Source organism: Sipha flava, unplaced genomic scaffold, assembly GCF_003268045.1.
Source record: "Sipha flava isolate LNK unplaced genomic scaffold, YSA_version1 34_pilon_pilon, whole genome shotgun sequence".
NCBI lineage: Eukaryota > Metazoa > Arthropoda > Insecta > Hemiptera > Aphididae > Sipha > Sipha flava.
Genome location: NW_020273045.1, coordinates 3041710 through 3061575, shown reverse-complemented (window position 1 = coordinate 3061575; position 19866 = coordinate 3041710). Strand labels below are relative to the sequence as shown.

The 19866-nt window shown below is 31.3% G+C and overlaps 1 protein-coding gene across 1 annotated transcript; it reads right to left on the bottom strand.

Annotated features, from left to right (window-relative positions):
• Positions 1–949: 949 nt before the first annotated feature.
• Positions 950–19409, bottom strand: LOC112687465 (transmembrane protease serine 9-like). The gene is made up of 13 exons (XM_025560185.1): positions 18435–19409; positions 17413–17545; positions 15650–15812; positions 14179–14387; positions 13797–13993; positions 13362–13422; positions 13021–13131; positions 12212–12291; positions 11954–12056; positions 9833–9995; positions 9402–9607; positions 4054–4314; positions 950–1208 (listed from the first exon to the last, which is right to left on the bottom strand). The coding sequence occupies exons 1-13, from the start codon at positions 18519–18521 to the stop codon at positions 1087–1089; spliced, it is 1896 nt and encodes a 631-aa protein (XP_025415970.1). The 5' UTR covers positions 18522–19409; the 3' UTR covers positions 950–1086.
• Between the last annotated feature and the right edge of the window lie 457 nt (positions 19410–19866).

The window sequence follows — 19866 nt, the reverse complement described above, 5'->3', positions numbered from 1 at the left end:
AAGAAGTTGTGTATATTCGGGTTCATTTGTTTTCTTAGTTGAAAACATAAAGATTCAAAATCAGTGATTGATTTTTTTAAGAATGTCCAAAGTTAATTTAAATTAACTTTATATTACTAGTGAAGCTATTTTATTTAAAAATATAAGAGTTAATAGTATGTAAATATAAATAATTATTGAAATAATATTTAAATGTTTTATACATAGTAAAAATAATTATGGGGATTATTAAAAAGTGTTCTTTTGTTATAACTATTTGTAAAATGGTAAAAATTTTAAGGAAATATTTATGCATACGATTTTCTATAATCGATTTAAAGTTTTTTTGAGATATTTTTAAATTACTAGATTAATTATAATTATAATTATTATTAGGGTAAGAATAGGATCTAAAATGATGTACTCTGTACAATTATGATTAACCAATAAAGCTTTAGTTATTTTTCGAATAATGTAATTGCTATTTACACAGAATACGATTAAGTTTAATTAGCGATGTGTATTGCGGTGCTATGAAAATCATTCAACAAGGATTACAGGATTATATATTAAACTAAAATATTTATGTAGATAGTAAAAATATAATTTTTTCATTTAAAATGAAGTACATACATTTATATTTTAAATCATTCTAAATCAATATTTTATTTGCGTCATAAACTATTTTTTACCTATAAAAATATATTTTAGATTTTTTTATAATTGCTTCTTTCATTAATAATAGATTTTTAAACATTTTTTGAAAATAACCATTGTTGATACTTATATTATATTTTTTGAATTTTTTACTACATAATAACCTTTTCAGAAAATAAATAATGAATAACTATAAACATTTATAAAATTAAAAGCTAACTTTGTTTTAACATTATAATTTTCCTACATAATAATATATAAATCACATTCAAATTCATTAACAATTTAACAATATTAATATATAATGCTCACATATTTAAAAAATAAATATTTTAACAAATAATATTACTATAGTAGATATATATCACAAATGCACAACAAAACTAAACTAATTTCTAATAATTAATAATAATTTAAATGTCAAAATATTTTTATTTTAATTATTTTTGATCATTGTGAACAATAACATCCTTCTTTGGAATTTTCTTTGATCCAAGTCAAATATTTTACTACTCTTGTATAAACTCCTGGGTATCCTGGACGGGCGCATCCATGGCCCCAGCTAACGATTCCTGTATACAACACAACAATATTCACTGTACAAATTATTTTTTCCTTTTACACAACGTAGAATTTAGAGTATACTAAAACAGTTGTCATCCGTAGGTCCATGAGTTAACCGAAAGTCTATTATTAAAGTTTATAATTTCCACGATTTCACTCACTAGGCATCTTATATGTATTATAGTTACTCGATGAATAAATAGTATTTGGAATCATAAATTTTCATTATTGCAAGCAAGCAATCAACCAATTCAATTTTAAATATTTCTCATAACTGTTTAGTTAATTTTCAAAGAACAAAAAAAAATCTAAGCAAAACAAAACTATATTTTAATACATTTAAATATATTGAATAATTTAAACCTTACTAACCTATCTTTTTTATGTCTCATAGTGTAATATAATATACAATGATAGGTAATATTGACGAATAATCAATATAGGTACTTGAATGTTATTTATTTTCATATTTTATATTACACAATAATAATTTTAAACTTTTGTCCATTGAATTTTATCCAATTACTATTATTTGATGGTAATTGTATAAGAAAATACACGAATTCTCTCAAATGATTAATAAACATTTGGCAACTAAATTGATTTACTTAGAGCAGTAAAACATCTATGAATTGTATCTGATCATATAGTTTACGTGCATCTTTTAGCAGCAATAAATTATTCAAATTATTTTCAAATATAAGTGATTTTTTAAAATTCGTTTTATTGTTATTTTTGTAAGGTTTAAAATGAAACTTTAAGAGGATTTAATGAAACGTAATAATTTTTAATGTTCTCGCCACACACTATCAGAAGCTGTACTCTATAATAAAACAAAATTAAGTTTATTATTTATTATTTAATTTTATTCAGTATCAGATACTCGATTTATTTGGCAACGCTGAAATATAATTACCATCGGCTTATAATATTTTATCTAATGATGCATGAACATGTCTTGGCTGTAAATGTATTGCTTTTTAACCAATAATCTGCGCGACTGAGCATCACGGTAATTCATTTTTTACGGTCATAAAAGCTGGATGGCGTAATGGACTTACTATATGGAACGTAATATAGAAATAGTGTAATTTTTTTTCCAATAAATGTCAATTTCCATGAAAAAAATGTATTTTGTTCTAGATTTAATCGTCTTGTTTAATTATAAACTTGATAAACGCTCTACTTATCATTTAATGTCATTCACGTTCATAACTACTTAGTTAAGAGTGACATTCTGCTTATTTCATTATACATAGAAACGCTCTGTAATCATTTTACATTACTCAATTACTCATTTGTTTTTGGACAAATATTTTATGCAAAGTTGAAAAGAGATAATGGTTTTTACTACTTTTCACAGTTTAGAATAATGTGCTTATAGATAATTTTATAAAGTGCATTATTTGTTATGGACGCAGTCTTAAAAGGTATGATAAACGACAGTGACATATGACTGGGCGACTAACCCAATAAAGGATTAAATCCTATTATATTATAAAAAAATAAGGCACGGGACTTAGCGATAGTTTCCGTTTTTCCCTTCTTCTGAAATGTTTGAATTTATTATTGATTTTAATTTGCACATAGATTGACGCTAATATATATACAAAACATAGAATAAGCTAATTTTTTTTTTGATTCCACAATTTCTTTGCGAAATTCAAAAATTTTATTTCAATTAACAAGGTTCTACAATGGAAGTAATTGAATTTTATTGAATTGTCATGTGAAACAATACGTATGATTCTCATTTATTGTATTAACTGTCATAACTTTTTGAAATAAATTTAACTATTAAATAAGATATTTTCAATACATACATTATAATCACCGAAATAGCGTGTGTTTATTTATTTTTATTTAAATTATTGTCTAACAATTCTAAGTATTAAGCATACTCTCCACGCAAGTAGGTAACGCCCGGCCGTTGATTAAACGCAAAAAAAAGTAATAAATATCTTGAACCTTTGTACTTTGCAAAAAACAGATCCATTTATTGTTGATATTATTTATATTTATTTTTATTTTTTGTTAATATATTTATGTAACTACACAGTATGATAACATTGTCAGACAAGGATTTTGAAAATAATCTTTAACTATAGTTAAAAACAATTATAATAAGATCATCAAAGTTACGTTAGTGTCTAATATTTTAATTTTACGTACAGTAATGTGAGCAATTTTAAGTATGGATATATAGAAAACTTTTTATGTGTATTATTTATATTTAAGAAGAGAAAAATGGATAATTAAGCTTGCTGAGATTAAAAAAGCTATAATATTTTTTTAACTTTTATTTCTAGTGTGTACAACCTGTAAACATTTTTTTCAATAAGCATGCATGAGGAGTGATACAGTAACGCGAAAATTTGGGTTTAAGTAGCCACCCATTGGTGACACATTATGCAGTAATTAATCAATATTTGTTGGTCCAGTAGGGACCTTTCAGTAGCGCTTTCTGGGAGTTCGATGATCAGAGGATTTCGATGGTTTTGCACGTTAGTATTAACACGTTTATAATACGATTTAATTACATTTTATACTCTGCCGATGGTGAGTCATTGTGTCATTGTGGAGTATTTCATTTGAAACATAGTACGGGGCTCTGGTAATTTGACAAATGTATTGAAATTGAAACGTTTTAACTTGAATGATATTTAAAGGTTTGGCAGCTCTCCATAACTGGATGCCATGGTTGTGAGTTGCTCGAGTCATAGTCGACGGTCTGGAGGTAGATCTAAGACCATAGGTACATTTCGAGAAGTTGGTAGACGAGGGTTGTTCAGGCGAAATCTATGTTTCCCTACAGATATGCATACGTTGAGATCGCATCAGTTGTGTACTTACCAATGATTTCGAACCGCTTGTTGTCCATCAACCGCATCAGCGGTCCGCCACTGTCACCCTGGCAAGAATCCTTCCCGCCCGATTCGTGTCCCGCGCAAATCATGTTATCGGTGATCAGATCGCCTGTGTAGTTAGTCTTTGAGCAGTCCTCATTGCCGATGATCGGCACGTCCACTTGTCTCAGGTGACACGAAGGCATCCCATTCTCATACAGCGTGCCCCATCCGGCCGCCTTTCCCACGCCGTTCACGTACGTGTCGTCTGCACAAACAACGCACAATGCAACTAACGTTGTAACTATGGTCCAGGGGCGTATTTAGATTTACTTCTTGGAGAGGGGGAAGACTTAAATTTTTTCTTTAATTCAAGCACAAATTTTTCAAGCAAAATTTTTGGTAATATTTAAATCAGGTGAATTCTTAATATTTGTGTTTTTTTTTTAATCTAATGCCGAATCTACTTAAAATCGACTTTTGTGTAGTTCTTTTTTAATACCTGTCTATGTTTTAAAAGTTACGCTTGTATTTTATTTGATTTTTCACTAATTATGGACCCGATAAAAATCCCTATTCAGTATTCACAGCCACGCGTAATTTGATTTCGTTATAAAATGATCCACATTAAAAACATTTGAAATGCGTATATCATTTATAATCGATTTCTTAATTACGAATTCAGAGGGGGTGATAGCCCCCTTCGCTCCCTCTAAAATACGCCTCTGTTATGGTAATCGCTGCCGGGTGCGGTACCATCGTTGCATCCTGTGCGTAAGAATGGCCGTGCTCGTGCGCGCGTGGTGCTGTGAATGACTTACACCATGATTACCCGCTTGGGCAGCCTAATGTGTCGTCGGAAACAACAACAGTACACGCAGTGGTCGAAGTGGCACGGGATAAGTGGAGGAACGGTTACATTTTTACGCTTCTCATATTTTATGGCTGTGTTTTCCAACGTTGGGTCGCTAAATATTTCCGATGAGTCGCTATTCGTCAATTAACGACAAAAAAAATATAACTGACTTATATACATACGTTAGAATTCATTTCTACAATTCGTATTTATATTTTCTTATCTATATAAAATTATAAGAAATTATGTTTAGATTATTTATCGGATCTAGGCTTCAAGTGATCCAATTTAAATAAGATAAAAATACTTGTTTTATATCATAGAAAAAAAATAAACATTGTATTTTGTAAGATTAATTAAAAAATCGAGGTCCGTATCACCGTGCCACTTTAGAATAATAGTACCAAACATTGACAGTATTTTGTATTTTTTTTTTGTACAATTTTGTTCAATCAAAATAAAATTTTATGCATCCACCCAAAATCGAAAATATCCGATTTTTCTATGGTCATCACATTTTATAATGTGCCTACTACCTATAATAGCCAAAATGCTGTTATGTGGTATAGGTACCTTGTATAGGTACGAGTACATACTGACAACGGACGTATTCATGTCTTGGTATTTTGCATATTTTATTGACACGCCATGTACTTGTATTGATGATGTACCTAATTATATTAATAAAGAATTGAAATATTAATTTAAAACTTTTTTTAATGAATCCATGTTGAAATTTATTAATATAATAAGTAGGTAATAAAAATATTTAATTTTTATGATATTTTTTTAAAAAAAATGGTAGATACGCCCAAAGTGAAGTTTTGAAGGATACGGAAAAGATATAGGAGCATATAAATGTACTTAAATTTAATGTATTTATTTCGTATTTAAATGTAAAATATAGCATTATTATACTTTTTAATTTTTGTACACGTATATTAGTACCTAGTTATTTCTTTATATTATACAAAATATTGTTCCCCCCCAAAAAAAACCCACTAGAAAACCCGATTTTTCGATGTGCGTTCTGGTTATATGTTTCCCAGCTCGTTCACTAATCTTAATTCTAATATTTTTAATATCTTAATTTCAAACTATTCTTATATATTATGCATTATTTCTGTTTTAAAATGTATTATTTGTAACTATAGTCATCTACCTTTATTGTATTGTTGGTGGATATTTTAGCATTGTGATGTATATTTACATATTATTTAATGCAATGTAATACTTAATGTTTTTAATTAAATGTTTATTTATCAACTACAATACTTACTTTAATTGGTAGCTATCTTTAAAGTTTTCTTAGGTTGTGATAGACACAATATAGTTTTTTTATAAGGTTTGGAGAAAGTAAATGTGGTTCTAGAGAAGAAGTTAGTTTACGATGAGTAGGTATTTTGTTTTATTAAATATGAAAAATATGTAAAAATAACAATATATTATTTTGTATATAATAGAATATCTGCATTAAATTTAAAATTACTTGATTTTGATAATACCTGCTCCTTTAAATCGTCATAGCATTGCCTTTGATAATTTGATCTCAAAACATATGCTATATAATGTCCACATGATTCTCTCAATTGTCTTGCTGATCCAATAAAAGCAATTACTCCTCTTAAATTGTATACATCACCATGCACTTTTATTGTCTTGCTAATATCTCCAAGTTTCAACAAAACCTACCCTGCACAATTTTGTGAAATTTTCTTAGCGTTTTCAAGATGTGAATTATTTTAATATTTTTCGTGGTTGTGGTTTTATATTTTGTGGTGCTATCCCTCAGTATTACTCCTCGGTAATATTATGACTGAATTTTTGATTTATTTGAGAGTAGAAATTTGGTACAAAATAGTTAATGTAAATTTTAAATGAACTAAAGACACTAAAAAATACAAATAACGATATAATAGGATCTTATACCACTTTCCCATATGATTTTGAAATAATTCAAATGTTTTTATTTATCATATGGTATTGGCAAGGGTTCCACAATAATATGGTTGGTTGATTTTGTAACCACTTATCTTAAGCAATTACAATTGATGGAAATACATACCTCTACTTTCATCTTCCATTTCTAATAGAACCTATTATTTTAAGTTAACAAAATACGTATATTAAATATATACACATAAGATAATAAAATTAAAAGAAACGTAATAACTTATGATATACATAAATTTTTACTTACCTTATATAATCCAATAAAAATAAAACAAAACTATGATATTAATTATTTGAGTTGGTAGCAAAGTAAGTAAGTATATGTCATAAAAAGTATTCACAGTTTGGATCACACTATTCGAGTATCAAACACAATATTCATTTTCTATTTTCGGAAAACACCGTGTATAAAATAAACATCTAGTCAAATAGTTCAAGCTACATGCAAAAATCAGAAATTGGGATTTTTCTAATTTTAATTATTTTCATTTATATATAGTCCACCATATACTATAGAGAGTGCGGTGGAAAATAAAACTCGTGTTATTGATACCTATTATTAAGTTATTATTAACTTATTGTCATATTATTTTAGTAATATGGTATTACTGTACAGCATTTTGGCTATTATAGGTAGTAAGCACAGTATAAAATGTTATGACCATAGAAAAATCGGGTTTCTCGGGTTTGGGTGGTTGTACAAAATTTTATTTTGGGTGTAAAATATTGTACAAAAAAAAGTAAAAAAAACTGTCAAGGTTTGGAACTATTATTCAAAAGTGGTCGTGTTGGTGATATGGACCTAAAAAATCGTCGTAAAAAAATAAAATGTTTATGAATAACAATAATGTAAATCGATAATCTTTGCATATAATTATAAGGGGAATGTATTATATTGGAAAAAATAAGTGGAAGGATAAATAATGTGGATTAAAATTAGTGGAGTGATGTCATCTCTCTGTATCCTTCCCCCTTCGACCACTGTGTACACGTATTATAAAGTCGTCCGATAGCTTTCGGCCAGTCGTCCACTATCGAATGTAGTTTGGTAGTGTTTATAACGAGATCGAAGGGACCTGTTAAAATGTATTATTAGATCTGATAAATGTTCGATTAAACGGTGTTTTTTTTTTTATTAATTATGCCAGAGACCGTAATATGGTATGAATCTACTGATAGCTATTTATCCCCGGGCCGCAAGTTGAAAGGGGCCACAACGTGTTTTATTACTGTTGGCTTACGAATGTAAAGTATTGTTTTATCAATTAATTATTACTATACTACAATTTACAAATATACTACACTTATTTTGATTAATATTTATTACACACTACTAAATCTGAATAAAAAAATTAAATTTTTTTGTGGTGGCTTCGCCGCCACCGTCAAAGCCTTCCATTTTTCCCTTTCCTGGATAATTTCTTCCCAGTCTTATACGTCTAGTGTTCTTAGATCCTGTCTTACCCCATCGAACCATCGCTTCCTTGGTCTACCCCTCGGTCTTTTCCCACTACGTTGATATTCAGAAGTCTCTCAGAAGTATAAATAATACACAAATCAGTAAATAACATTTTTATACATGATGCACAGTACACACATTTTTCCAGAATATAAACACCTGCATAATGTAATGTTTTCTGTGGCCTAGACTAAACTTTGTAAAAGCAGATAAATAAATAGTATTTAATCGGAATCAAATTCGGCATGACAATGAAAATAATATTTTTTATTTTTACCAACACTTTATACTACATCAGTCTATAAGTGTTCTATAATGATTAATATTGATTAATGACTAATGATTAATGATTAATATTATTATAAACTTGTAATAATATATTATTTATATTTTATTTTGTATTTAACTATACAGATATCTAAGAAGTGTGTTTTCCATTGTATTTTTTGTGAAGACACATTTATTAAATTCGAAAGAGAATAATTAAATACAACTGGAAGCTGTCTTGCAAAATAGGATTTTTTCATCAACCTTTCGATTTTCTGTTTTCGAATATTTTCACGACGTATAAACGTATAGGGTATAAAGAATCGGAAACGAATTTCGATGAATATTAACATAAGCCGAATGAGTTTGAAAATATATAGTGACATACCCTGAACCCATATCGGACGTACGCTTTACGGTATTCTAAATTACACATGTTCTATTGGATTTTTGATCATTTACTTTTCAATGTATTAGGTTTATTGCCACATATAGTATAGCTTTCCGTATTGTATTTTTATATTTTCGTCCTGCAGACGTTATTTGAAATCACCATTAATTTTTCGTTCGAATTCCAGTTTATAACTAATTTCGATTCTAAATTTTGGCGGGTTAGAGAAAAAAGGACAAAATTACTAAAACAACATAATATGTTGTTTTAGTAATTTTGTCCTTTTATTATATTATAATATCCTTCAATAAAATCAATAATTTCCTAAAATAAAAAATATACTCCACATACCTATATAATTCAACCTAACATAGACTGTATATCGTTTATATTTATTTTTACTGTTCACCAAATTTAATCTCAACTCACTTGTATCTGTCGGTAAACATATTGGTCGTATGGTTCCGGTCATCGGCACTCGGTCGTTAAGCCTCAACAGTGCCAGATCGTTTTGAAAATTTAAATAACTGAACTCGCCCAAGATGGATCTCAGGACGAACCGGGTTTCCGGTTTCCTGGTGGAGTTGCAGTAGTCGTGTTCGCCAAAGGTGACTTTGATCAGCGGCCATAAAAATCTGTGACCACAAATGCCACGCAACATAACGTTATGATTTATGGTTACACAATAATATGTGATAATTAATTAGCGTATATTTATACATGTATTATAATGTAATAATATATCTATACAGAACACACGATATACTTTATGATATTAAAAAAAAAAAATGTCAATATACTATGATTGGACCAAATATTTTCAACTCATTAAGTTTTACTAAATTCATATTTTATATTACCCTTTAACACAATGAGCGGCCGTTAACACGTATCTGTCGTTGATCAGCGTGCCACCGCAGTAGAACTGATTGAAGTATGATAGACGGACCATCCAGGGATATTCGTGTACTCCCGACGGTTCACCGCCTACGATTTTCGTGTCAACATTTGGAGATCCACAAGCTGTTTTGAAGTCGCGAATTTGAGATGTATTATATATTGTATTTTAATGTTTTGTGAAATAGAAAATAACATTGATAGTTGAATAACTCACGCACACGTATTTGTACTACCATTAGGTCAAGAATGAATTAAGAGGACGTTCAGGCTAGACATACTTATTTTCTTGATCAATTGATGTATTTAAAAATAAAATATTTCTCTTGCTTTTTATAAAATTTCTTAAATTTTTACTTAAACGGCAAAAACAATAATGAAATATTTTCATTTTTTTCAATGTGTAAAAAGTATTTTTATTTTAATATTAATTCAACATTAATTGTTCATGATCATTTTAAATTTAGATGAATGAAGTGATATAATGAAATGGATAGATACTCCAAAAAAATGTCTGTACACTTTTTGTTACTAACCTTAGTTTTTTTTTTTTTTTTATAAAACATAATTTCAGTATTTAGTTGAAATATATTCGTTATACCAAACAACATTTTCACTTGACTTATAAAAAAAATTGTATTATATGTTTAATTATATTAATAAATTGAAATAAATAATTAATATTTTTATGATGCATAATTCAAAATAATCAACGATTGCACTCAAGCCATTAAAACTTTAACATTGAATTAAATTTGGAAATTTTCATAATGTATATAAGATCACATTAACTCACAGGATGAAAATACACTTAAATGTTAATTATTCTTTCTCTATTTTTATTTATTCCTATAGGTTTATGGTACTAACGAAAATTGGATATTACTTTATTTAAATTTTATTTTATTTATGTATTTATTCGGAGGATATTTTATATTAAAATTATATTAGTGTATATATATATATATATATATATATATATATATATATATATATATATATATATATATATTCGTAGGCATGTTATTTATAAAGGTGATAAACTTCGATGTTAACAAAATAAAAAACGATTTACTGTATTGCCTATTATTTTAAAATTTAATTAAGTACAAATAATTTAGTACTCTAATAAATAACGTGTGTGGTAATGTAATTATAATGATCATTTTTTTTTTACATATTTCAATATGAAAAGTATATAGGATAATATAACTATATATATTACAATAATATTTTATTTTGATTTCCAGGGACATTTTTTATTACATAGAATATATTTTCTTTTGATTACGTTTTCTATTCGCATCACTTACTCCCTATGAGTAGTGAGTATATAGTATATAATAATATTACATAGATTATTATTTACGGGTCACTGAACTAGTATCGAAGTCACTTGGGTATTAATATTTTATCGTGATCAAAGAAATATATATATTTATTTTTTGTAAAAACCATTTTATAGAGGGAATGTACATTTATTTTGAACAGAATATTTTAAATGTAAATCCGAGAAATATGCTTTTTTCAGCCAATAAACAGCGTGAACCTTTATGCAGGTATCTGTAATACGTAGGTGTGGGATCGTATTAAGGGGAAGGACGAGGTGCATACGCTCCAGGCGTATTTCCTAGAAAAGCGCAAAAATGAAAAATTTGCATTTTATGTAAAAAATGACATCGGTCAATGTTGAATATTTTATTAACAATAACTTCAACGTTCTTTATATAAAATTGAAGCGGTTGTTGAAAATAATATCTAATAATTATAATATTTTCAAATTAAAAATACATAAGGGCGAATTTTAAAATATCACCCTGGACACAATATTGAGTTGCTACATGGGTGTGAGCGTGTAAAAAAAATGAATTATAAATATAATAATACGTCTACTTAGTTTGAACGCCTACTCATGACTAATATATCTCTTATTCGTAAAATTCTCCTGTCACAGTGTTTGTTATTGAACTCCTCCGAAACGGCTTGACCGATTTTCATGTTACCTCGACTATTCTGTGCGTGATACGTTCTTAATACCTCGATGTATCTAATTATTAACCGAATAGCAAAAAAAATCTACTTACTGCAATCACACCCTTGGCCATCTTTGGTTAATGTATTTGTAACGATTTCGGGTGTAGGTCTGCGGAATCTCAAGTCAGAGAAAATATTTTTCATACCGTAAACCTGCAGCGAACGCGAACGTTTGAGGTATTATAAACAATAATAAATATTTTAAAAACAGCATTACGTGTTGTTCACGTGTTTAATTAAGGTAAGTTTTTTGGGTAATTTAATTATTTGATAATATATTTAAATTCTATAATACGCTGTGTACTTGCCTGTTGCGTTGTGCATGCTATTACGAGCAGAATGCTGGCGAGGAACGAACCTTGGCGACTCGGTGTCATGACTGTGACCCGCAGTAGTTACAAGTATTATGTTTAACGGTATAGGGCATCGTTAAAAAAAAATATACAACACACAGACACACATAAACTCGCCCATATACGCTCGCACACTCATGCATGCATGCATAGCTCGGACATATCAAACGGGAATCCACATTTCTAAGATGCCAATTTCAGGCCGACCGACAGGTCCTATTAAAACGTGTTTAGCTTACGTAATGCGCACCGTTATAGATATTTGTGCGGTTACATTTCATATGGTATTCCAGAAATGCGTTTAACGGAAGTAGCCGTCAGATGCCACTGGTTCAAGAATAAGACGTAGGCTGATGTATAATGCGAGTGGTATTGGTGCGCAAACATCGTACGTTCGCGTTATGTATGCGACGAAAGCAAAATGATTGAACGCACTGAAAGGTGACATCTTTGTTAAACAGATATGATTATTTAGATAAAACGTAATACAGCCCCATATATAAATAAATAAAAATACGTAAATGTATCATATCAAAATATTTCTTTGTATTTATTATATTTTTTTAACAAGTAATGTATTTCGACACGTAGTATGAAAAATCAATATATATATATATATATATATATGAGTATATAATATATAATAAATAATAATTTAAAGACGTAGAAGAGTTGAAGAAGTATAGTAATAATATGTCGTTATAATAATATGTACATTTATTTATATAATATACAATTCCGAGATGTTCTTCGCTATCTAATACAAGCACACGTGTCTCGCATGTTCTTCTGTATCCAATCTAAGTACTTAGTTACTCTGGTGTATACACCTGGGTAACCGGGTCGTCCACACCCTACGCCCCAAGACACAATACCTGCAATAAATTATTGAAAAAAACCGTTATAAATTAAAAAAATACCGTTTTCATGATATTAGACGCAAAATTGAGTAGGTATGAATGCAACAGAAATATTAGAAATCATAGAAGTCGATAGCACGGTCGACTCTTACGTTCCGATTTCAAAGTTTATATTGCGCGCTGAAAATTACACTAAAAATTCATGTTCTTTATGTTATAACGGTTCTTCTGAACGAATGACTCACCGACTATTTCCAATTTATCATCGGAATCGCTGTTCACCAACAAAGGACCTCCGCTGTCTCCCTGTAATAATGGTAATATTGATTACTATAATTAAGAATTTCCAGGTAATCAATTTTAAGCATTCGGTTAGAAAGTTCAGGTGTTATGATTTCATCAAACTGTGAATTCCGTGAAATTTTATGACTAGAAGGTTGCATAGGTATTATGCGTGGGAATATTATATAATTATAGCATTGGCATTTATCGATCATCGGACTGGACGGGCAATGTCATGGATGTGGTTTTTTTTTAAAATTAAATTCATAAATTCGTAAATGTATATATACAATTATATTAGAGTCACATAAAACAAGTTTGCTCTTATGGTTAAGGTACTCTTGTACGGCAAAACCGAAAATATTAATAATGCAATCGGGATTGAAAACATCACCAACCTGACAAGAATCCTCAACACCTTTTCCCGCACAAATCATATTGGCGGTAATTCTCTGTGGCCGATATTTCGAAGCTCTGCACTGCGCCAGCGATAATATTGGTACTTGGACTTCTTGTACAATGTCGGCTAAATTTCCGCCCTCGGAAACTCGGCCCCAGCCAACCACCGTTCCTAGTTTTCCAGACGGTTCGCGGGCTGTAATATAAACAAAAGTATGATAAGAATTAAAAAAAAAATATATATACTATCTGTATGGCAAATAAAACTCTTATCAAAGTTTAATTTTTTTTTACCAACAACTTTTAAACATTTCCGTTGTCATTATGACATTATTATTATGTTTGTGGTAACTCAATTATTTACGTAACAGGTATACGTACTTGCTGACGGCAAACATATTGGACGTACTGATTTGGAAAACGATACTGACTTCCGCAGTCGTAAAAGAGCTACATCATGGTTGTACGAATTCACGTCAAAATTTCGATGACGCACGATCGAAGACACCACCCGGGTGACCGTTTCTCCGTCTGTCGTTATACTCTGATCGTGTTCGCCGAATACCACTCGAATACGAGATTTTTTTAACCTATAGATTACATAGGTTAATATTGTGTTAAGCTGTTTGTTGGAAAATCAATATAAAATAAACGAGAACAGATATTCAATCATCATTGAACTATCATAATGTTTATTCGGTCAATGATAAAATATAATTTCATTAACGTGATGTTGTTTAAAGAAAAATAAAAGTATTTTTCTAAGTTTATGGATCTTAATCAAACACTAATCGTTATAAAAGGAAAACGAGTATTTTTTTTTAACTTTCTCCAAGTCTTCAATTAACATCAGGTAAAAACTCGAAATCACGCTGCCTACATATTATATTCTTCAAATAACAAGTAAAAGTGTAAAAGGTGAATATTAAACAAAACGCAGCCGGTGAATATATTTATCATGATAGTTTACATCCAAACAAAAGTATAATTTCTTATATAATTACTCCTAATTTAACTGAACAACTTGCGTTATAAAAAATTAATAGCAATTAATATCGATAGTTACACATGTAAGTATTATAATTTAAAAGTAAAAATTTGTATGTTTTCAAGTCGACCAAATCCGTGCAACCGATATTGTTGTAAACGATGCAATACAAAATTTAAGATTAAAATTTGTGGTTTGTGCATTTGAAATTACTCGTATTTTCATGAATAATTTCGCAATGGAAAGTTATTATGTATGTGAACATTTCTATTGAATAACCTCGTTGTTTATTGCATGCTGGCACAGCAAAATTTAGGACAAAATCTTTCAGTGACAGTGAATTAAAATAATGACAACGCAAATTGGTAGGGAGGGAAGTATACGATTCGGGTTTTCTATATTAAAGTTTACACACATACACACTCGCACACATACTCGTATTTGGCTCGACCGCGAGCTTGTGGTTTTGAAAACCAATATACATATACAATATAACGTTTTGTGAGTACGATATTTAATTTTCACGAAACAATACGCGGTATATTCGAAATCAAACACGTAAAGTATATAGAATCGGTGTCACACACGCGTAGCGTGTACATGACGTATTTATAAAACGTACATGATATGCACGTATAGGTGTACATAATTTTAGATTGATTGACTTCTGTTTAAGCATATATGGGGCGATATTCTGACGGGATGTTACGTATTGTGATTAAAATGACAATTCGTCGTAGTACGACGAGACGACGTGATCGAAATACCGACGAGCGTTTGTCGGAAACATTCAGTCGACGTTACCAGCACACGCGGTACTTGGATCCGAACAGGTATTGTGTATTTCGGACATTTTTTACTTACTTCCGAACACAATGAGCTGCGGTCAGCACGTAATCGCTGTTTATGAGCGACCCGCCGCAATGGAAATGTCCTTCGTACATGAGTCTGGCTACCCATGGATACCGGTGCACTCCGGTAGGACGGCCACCAACTATTCGGATTTCTTGGTTGGGCACTCCGCAATCTGAAACCAAACAGCGATTTTATCTACCACACATTCAATAAAATGTTGGTCGGAACACACACACACACAAATAAAATAGATAAGAAAAATATTTTCGTATCATATTATGAATATTCTACAACGTGGATGAACAAGACTTTATTGGCTACTCAAATTTAATAGTTTATATATCAAGAACCGTGGGCTGGAATACCATCAAGTCCGTATAAGGTGAACTCGCATACGGTAAAAATTGAATGTTAATACTACACTCTTCCGGTTCATTATGTTCCCTTAGCAATTTCTGGAATTATCATTGCGTCGAAGCTCCAGAAGACTGTCTTTTTAGTTTTTTAAAAATTGAGATAAGTGGCAAATGTTCTTTGAATCTATGGAAATTAAAATTACTTATTTTGCTATTTCCAATTTATCATATTATATTAACACGATATGAATATTATGATATATATATATATATATATATATATATAATGAATATAATAGATGTTATAATTATGTTTACAATTTGTAGCAATGTCACGGTCGGTAGTAACTACTCGTATTTTTCTAGTGAAATCTATAGTGATGAAAAATATGCTCTGAAATCTAGCCATTGTACATTGAATAGCAATTATATTCATGTAATATACAATGAGTTGATACTTGTTACGGATATGTTTGTAATTAACGAATTGAAAATATCCATCTTTCAATTATTGTTATCGAATCGCACGTGTTTGTTTATTAGTCAGATAATGACTAAGTATGATCGAGAATAGCAATCCGACGGACTTGTTGAATTTAACAACCGTTAATCATAAAGAACGGGAAATATTCATTGAATGCATAAATCCTAGAGGATAGTAATTTTACCACTCGATGGGAGTTATTTTGATTATATGATAGACAATTATTACTATTCGAAAGTATTGTTTGAAAAAATTATTTTTCAGGGGAGAGGTACTATTTGTTCAATGGTATAGATATATTGAATGTGATTGTTTTGTCGAATATTGACGCAACGAAAAACAAAATGTTAATGTGTTATTTTAAATTTCTTAGTTTTAAATATTATATACTCGTATATATACATACAAAGTTATATCTTACTGGTTGTATATTTGTTCGAACAAAAAACCGGTAATCATAACAACGCAATCTGAGATTCGCACGAAATGTTAAGCTGTTCAGGACATTTACATATATTAAAATTAAAATCTGTTTATTGTAAACCAGAACTAGGCTTAGAGTGCAGTTAAATCCGGTGTTAAAACAAATTGGTTCTTTTCTTAGGGAATTGAATTTCTACATTATACTTGATCGAACCGTGTATGCCGGAGAACAGAGTTGTGGCACGAATATATAATTTGATGTGGGCCAATCTCAAATCAAAAGCTACAATATTTTAGTGCGAATTCTTAAAGCGACGCGAAATACGTTTCGTCGCGACAATATATTTATAAATCAGGAATAATTTTACCTAACATAAACCGTATGGCTGGTATAGATATCAGATATAGGATGTTACTTATCATAGGAACAGTGTAGCGTTCGCAATTGTATTACGCGCGAATTGTATCTATCAATATGGTATTACTGCCGAGGGTTCATAGATACTTACTACAAGTGCAGTTGGACACTGGTAACTTTTCTTCTGGTTCATAGCTGACTGAGCCGAATATGTCGTCAAAGAATATTCGCTTGTCACCCTGTCTGTTGGACAGGACGGACGAGGTGCCGGAATCGCTATCGTCCTGCGGACACAGACAATGCATCGCTTGTATCAGATTAAAATATATACGCGTCATAATTTATTATTATTATCATTCACGTCTTTTCAGAGTATATATATATATATATATATATATTTTTTTTTATATTGTCGTTCTTTTCATTCTTTCTAGGAGACGGCGGCGGAACTACTTTTACCGCAGAAAGTAAACACAAACTCTCGTCGAGTGCGCAGTCTCGAACCAGTTTATACGAAGAACGTTGAGAAAGAGAGAACGCGGTTGCGACGTTATTATTATTATTATTATTATTATTATTATTAATGTGATAATACGAATAGAGATAAAAGGACGTCCGAATTTTCATGAGTTACGTTTATGACGATTTCTCGGATGCACGAGTACCTACAGTGTGCGGATGCCAGGAGCGGATCCAAGGATGATAATCACCCTTTTTCAAAAAAAATAAAAAAACTTTAATTCGAGGCTTTCTAGACGTTTTAGACGTAACCGACACGGTTTAATATACGTATTTAAAATCACTCGATACATTGATATAAAATAATTAAAAATATGGTACAACCGGATGAAGTTATGTTATTTTATTCCAACGTTATGTTTTCTTAAACGTGTGCCTCTTGAATTTTAAAAATCCTCCTCGCCCGGATCTACTCCCGGACGTTTGCGCTTCGTAAGCGCCATGGGCCGCACTGTTCACGTGATCACGTGCAAACGGTTCGCAACCAGACATGGTGCGACTACGAAACGTGCGTCTATCCCGTTAAAAATTCTCTCGTATTTGAATCGCCGAACGCTCGTTACATTTTCGTTCCACTTGAGGTGGCCCCTTAACGGATGTCACTTAACGGGGAACGCTTAGAAGAACGGAACGTTTTTATGGTGAGGTACTTACCGCGGTGTCCGGGATGGTCGCGGCCGTCACCATGAACAGCGACAAACATAACGAGCACAAGTGCAGCGGCAGCTGGTGCGGCCGCATCGTCGACGGCAGCCGAGCACCATAAACGTGCGAGTGCTGGTGGCCTGGTACGCGCGCGGTACACGTGACGCGGCAGCTGTTGGACGTGCTGTTACGGTGCGGAGTCAATGTGGTGCGTAGTCGCTGCGGCGGATCCGGTGGCGACGGCGGCGCGTGCACTGCGACGGAATATTTTCACGCCGCGCTGTCCTGCGACTGCGGCGGCTGCGGCGGCGGAAAGAAAGTGCACCCGTCAGCGGACCGGACGCGAGTAAAAGCGGATGGCCGGGCGTACACCGTTCGCGCGCACCGGTAGCGGCACGCGCGTATCGTACCGTCCACGGCTACCTATACATGTAGAGCCGCTACTCTCACTTTCTTGTGCGCGTCCACGACCTTGACGCCCCGCCATCGACGCGCGATCGCACTTCTGGTACGCATCGTCGTGCACGCTCGTTACAATATTCTAATGATACGGCCGTACGTCGCATTCGTTTTCTTTTGTCGTCTCACCGCCTCTCTCTCTCTCTCTCCCACTCATCGTATCTCTCTTTTTTTTCAACATTTCGTCACCTCTTTTCTTCTTCTTTATTTTTTTTTTTTTTAACGCTCGTTCATGTCCTCGTAGTTTTCATTATCCGCACATGGCACATCACGGCCGAACACCGTCTGACAGCGCTTGTACATCGAACGGTAGAAGGTCCTCAAACCTAACCCGAACTGTGTGTTAAAAGCAACGACGGGTTTTCGGGGGAGTAAAAATAATAATAATATCGATCTCGTGCAAAACCGTTGTCTGCTGGCTGCGGTTCGTTGTATTTCACACGATTCGTATGATTATACGGTGCCGTTTAATTATTCGTTCGAATAATCGACGGGCAAAAAACCTTTTTACTAAACCATTTTCATTATTATCGGGATATACGAGTAGAAATACAAAAAAATAATTTATACAAATATAAACAATATAGAATATGCATGTACAGAAATAGGATATTTAACCATAAAAAATAAAAATAACAAATAAATGAACAATAGTAATACAAATGCCTGTAGACACCATAAAATCAATAAAAAAACAAGTATAAGAACATAAGTAAATAAAAATGAATTAAATTTTATGTTTTAATAATAACAGGATTATAGCCTTAAAAACTTGGGTGGATAAAACAAAAAAGATTAGCGGTGATTTCGTTAGCAATTAAGCTCTGGAAAAAACAGGTTTGTGCCACTATTCAATTTAAATTTAGGTATGTAGAACAAATCCGAATTTCTTGTAGTACTACCAGATATTCTAAAATAAATTAGATATATGGGCTGTCTATAAAGCCATTTAAATATCGTAAACAAATATTATAATGGTTAA

Bases quoted from the DNA above. Each gene is read 5' to 3' on its own strand.
- LOC112687465 (XM_025560185.1), bottom strand. From the start codon at position 18,521: ATGCGGCCGCACCAGCTGCCGCTGCACTTGTGCTCGTTATGTTTGTCG. The intron at 17,546-18,434 runs GTAAGTACCTCA...CTGTGTCCGCAG, and splicing joins CGACCATCCCGGACACCGCG to GACGATAGCGATTCCGGCAC. The intron at 13,423-13,796 runs GTTGGTGATGTT...CCATTATTACAG, and splicing joins GTGTTGAGGATTCTTGTCAG to GGAGACAGCGGAGGTCCTTT.